The 3,971-nt window shown below is 38.8% G+C and overlaps 1 protein-coding gene across 1 annotated transcript; it reads left to right on the top strand.

Moving 5' to 3' along the window:
- Positions 1 to 1,792: 1,792 nt before the first annotated feature.
- On the top strand, positions 1,793 to 2,218 carry LOC111386818 (the record flags this gene model as incomplete). Its single annotated transcript, XM_023011295.1, has 2 exons — positions 1,793 to 1,924; positions 2,024 to 2,218. Coding segments are annotated over exons 1-2 (327 nt in total), but the record flags the coding sequence as incomplete, so codon positions are not given.
- Between the last annotated feature and the right edge of the window lie 1,753 nt (positions 2,219 to 3,971).

Raw genomic sequence — 3,971 nt, 5'->3', positions numbered from 1 at the left:
GGGATACCACCAATTGAAAGTAAAGTCAAAGGATATACCCAAGATAGCTTTCAAAACTCGTTATGGACATTACGAGTTTACAGTGATGCCGTTTGGGCTCCAAATTCAAGAAGTGTGAGTTTTGGCTTGAACGAGTTAGATTTCTTGGACATATAGTCACTGCCAAGGGATTGAGGTAGATCCAGCGAAAGTGGAAGCAATAACCAACTGGAAAGCACCAACTAATGCTGGCGAGGTACGGAGCTTTCTAGGATTAGCAGGATATTATCGGAGATTCATAGAAGGATTCTCCAAAATAACTGGACCAATGATGTAGCTTACAAGGGAGGGAGTAAAATTTCAATGGACGGATAGATGTGAACAAAGTTTCCAAGAACTTAAATAGAGGTTGATATCAACACCCGTGTTAACAATACCTGAGGGTACAGAAGGGTTTGTTATATACAGTGATGCATCCAAGCAAGGATTAGGATGTGTGCTGATGCAGAATGGAAAAGTGATAGCCTATGCATCAAGACAACTGAAGAAACATGAGTAGAACTACCCGACGCATGATTTAGAACTTGCGGTGGTAGTACACGCCTTGAAGATATGGCAACACTACTTGTATGGAGGGAAGTGTGATATCTACACAGATCACAAGAGTCTCAAATATTTATTCAAACAGAAGGAATTGAATATGCAACAAAGATGATGGTTGGAATTGGTGAATGATTACGATTGCACTATCCATTACCATCCAGGTAAGGCTAATGTTGTGGCCGACGCGTTAAGTAGAAAATCAATGGGACAGTTGGCGTCACTACCAACTTTTCAAATGGAGTTAGTCAAGGACTTGGAAAAGTTGCAGATCGAAGTGGTTACCATACCAGGACAAGTCACTGCTTGTCTAGCAGCTTTGATAATTCAACCTACTCTTAGAGATCGAATTATAGAGACACAAGGTAATGACCCATTCTTGTTGAAGATCAAGAATGAAATTGGCACTGATAAGAGAAAGGATTTTGGAATAGCTTCGGATCAGGCAGTGATGTTTAAGGGGAGAATTTGTGTGCCTAGTGATGAAGCCTTGAGAAACGAGAAATTGAAAGAGGCCCATTCCACCCTATACACCACACATCCCGGTGGTACGAAAATGTATTGAGACCTCCGAGATACATTTCGGTGGAGAAATATGAAAAGAAGAACAGGGTTGTATGTGGAAAAGTGCATGGTATGTCAACAGGTTTAGGTAGAACACTAAAGACCGGCTGGATTGTTAAATCCACTGGACATACCCGAATGGAAATGGGAAAATATCACAATGGACTTTGTGGTTAGATTCCCGAAATCAGCAAGAGGAAACAACAATGTATGGGTAATAGTGGATCGATTAACAAAGTGAGCTCATTTTCTTCCAGTGAAAATGACATTCAGTTTAGACCAATTGGCACAGCTATACATTAAGGAGGTTGTGAGATTACACGACGTACCTGTGTCCACTGTGTCTGACAGAGACCCAAGGTTCACGTCCAAATTTTGGAAAAGTCTACAAGGAGCTATGGGAACGAAGCTGAACTTTAGTACAACATATCACCCTCAGTACGCTGGTCAATCTAAAAGGACCATCCAAACATTGGAAGACATGCTAAGAGCATGTGTTTTGGATCTAGGAGGTAGTTGGGAGTCATACATACCCCTAGTAGAATTCGCATGTAATAACAGCTTCCAAGCAACTATCGGGATGGCACCGTACGAAGCTCTCTATGGTAGAAGATGTAGGTCCCTTGTTCATTGGGATGAAGTAGGGGAGATGAGAGTTTTGGGACCAGAAATAATTAGAAGGACAGTTGAGACAATCGATAAGATCCGTGCAAGGATAAAGGCTGCACAGGATCAACAGAAGAGCTATGCGGATACACGGAGGAAGGATTTAGAATTCAAAGTTGGAGAAAAAGTGTTTCTGAAAGTTGCACCGATGAAAGGTGTACTTAGGTTTGGCAAGAAAGGAAAGCTATGACCCCGCTATATCAGACCATTCGAGATACTTGATAGGGTCGAAAATGTAACCTATCGGTTAGCTCTCCCACCTAGGTTATCGACCCCACACAACGTGTTCCATGTATCAATGATCAAGAAATACATGCATGTTCCTAATCACGTAGTGAACTATCAGTCTGTTGAAGTACAAAAGGACTTATCGTATGAAAATGTACCAATTAGGATATTGGATCGAAAGGTGCATAAACTAAGGAAGAAAGAAATTCAATTAGTCAAAATACAGTGGAATAATCATGAAATAGAAGAGGCCACTGGGGAAGGGGAAGGGGAAGAGGAAGCCAAAAACAAGTATCCAACACTATTCGCCCAATTAGAAGGTAAATTTTGAGGACGAAATTTTAATTAATGTGTGGGGGATGTAGAATCCCAAATAATTTTAAACACCTTAGTGGCACTAAAACATAATTACTGGATGGCTAAAGTATACTTCAGATTTTTAGTCTCATTTGAGACCCATTTACGACGTAGAAAACATTTGATTTGGAAAATGATATCAAAAAAAAGTTGTAGCTCTTTGAGTTAGCTTTCCAATGTACTTTGAATTTCCTCAATTGGATATTCGGAGAAGAAGTTATGATATAAATACTAAAGTATGACAATATCAACCAAAGTACGCGGAATATGAAAAGTCAAATTCCTACACTATTTTCTAGCACCTTCTTAAACCTATAACTCCCACATAAATGACACCCGTATTAATGAGTATTAGGCCCTTCACTTGCCTTAAGCTGTGAGATTTTCACCTATAAATAGGCCCCAATGCATACACATTTTTCACACCAAGACAAAAGCTTCTAAGCATAAAAGAGAGAGTTTTCAAGTCTAGAAAAAGGAGAGGGAGGAAAATTAGTTTTTCCTAGAAATTTTGGTGCTATCAGAAAGTGTTTTCCAAGCATCAATTCTAAATGGAGTGTTTTTTTTTTTAAACATCAAAGGAGTGCATTTTTCAACAAGGTTCAAAGCATCGATTAAGGTAGGTAGAGGTGCAAAGTGTTAATTCGTGTTAAGTTATAAGTTTCTAGCAAATGAAGATTTATGTTAATGTTTGTAGGTCTAATGATACCTCTGGTACGGCATACACCTCCATGTTTAATGGTACCTCCGGGTACGGCATGTACTTTTGGTCGAGGCATCATGTTAAGTCATGACTCTACGTGTTTGGGATTCTACCGGAAATCCTACTATGAAAAGGTTTCTAAAGTTATAGCTTTGAAATGTATAGTTTGATCATGAATGCACCAATGATATCTATTAGTTTTTTAACTCATGGGTTTAACCTCTTCTCTACAGATTGATATGATTCTACCTTGGGTCTGGATGATGGAAAAGATGGAGAGTGGTGCAACGAGCGCATGGAAAAACCAGGTGAACCAGTTATTTAGATTTGTTTTGTGAACGCTTTCAATGTTATTTCTTTAAAGTATTTGAACAGCGCTGAACGCGAGAACAAGTTGTGTTTGCTTCAAATAAATTACGTTCCGTTATCTTTTTATTCAGTGTTTTATTTAAAGTATTCGAAAGGTTGTTAAAATTATCATTGTAAAAATTAAGCTTCCGCTAAAACATATTCTCCTATGACTAAACCACCGGGGGTCGGGGCATTACATTTTCCATCCAATTGACAATGGACAACAATGCAAGTGTCAAACAATGTTTAAAAAGTCAGTGTACGAATAGCAAAGTTCAATCAATAAGAACCCTGCTACATGTACACTATGGTGCGCAATATAGTTTACACTTTACCACTTCACATTACCCGGTTGGATAGTTTAAATTTAAAAAAAAATCTCCACCCAATTGATACTTGACAACAATGCAAGTGTCAACCAACGCGTCAAAAATCAGTGCGCAAATAGCAAAGTTCAATTGGTAAGAACCTTGCTACATGTACACTATGGTGTAAACTTTAGTTTACACTTTGCCACGTGACA

Source organism: Olea europaea, unplaced genomic scaffold (assembly GCF_002742605.1).
Source record: "Olea europaea var. sylvestris unplaced genomic scaffold, O_europaea_v1 scaffold3739, whole genome shotgun sequence".
NCBI classification, from domain to species: domain Eukaryota; kingdom Viridiplantae; phylum Streptophyta; class Magnoliopsida; order Lamiales; family Oleaceae; genus Olea; species Olea europaea.
This window is presented reverse-complemented; position numbering and strand designations above follow the sequence as displayed.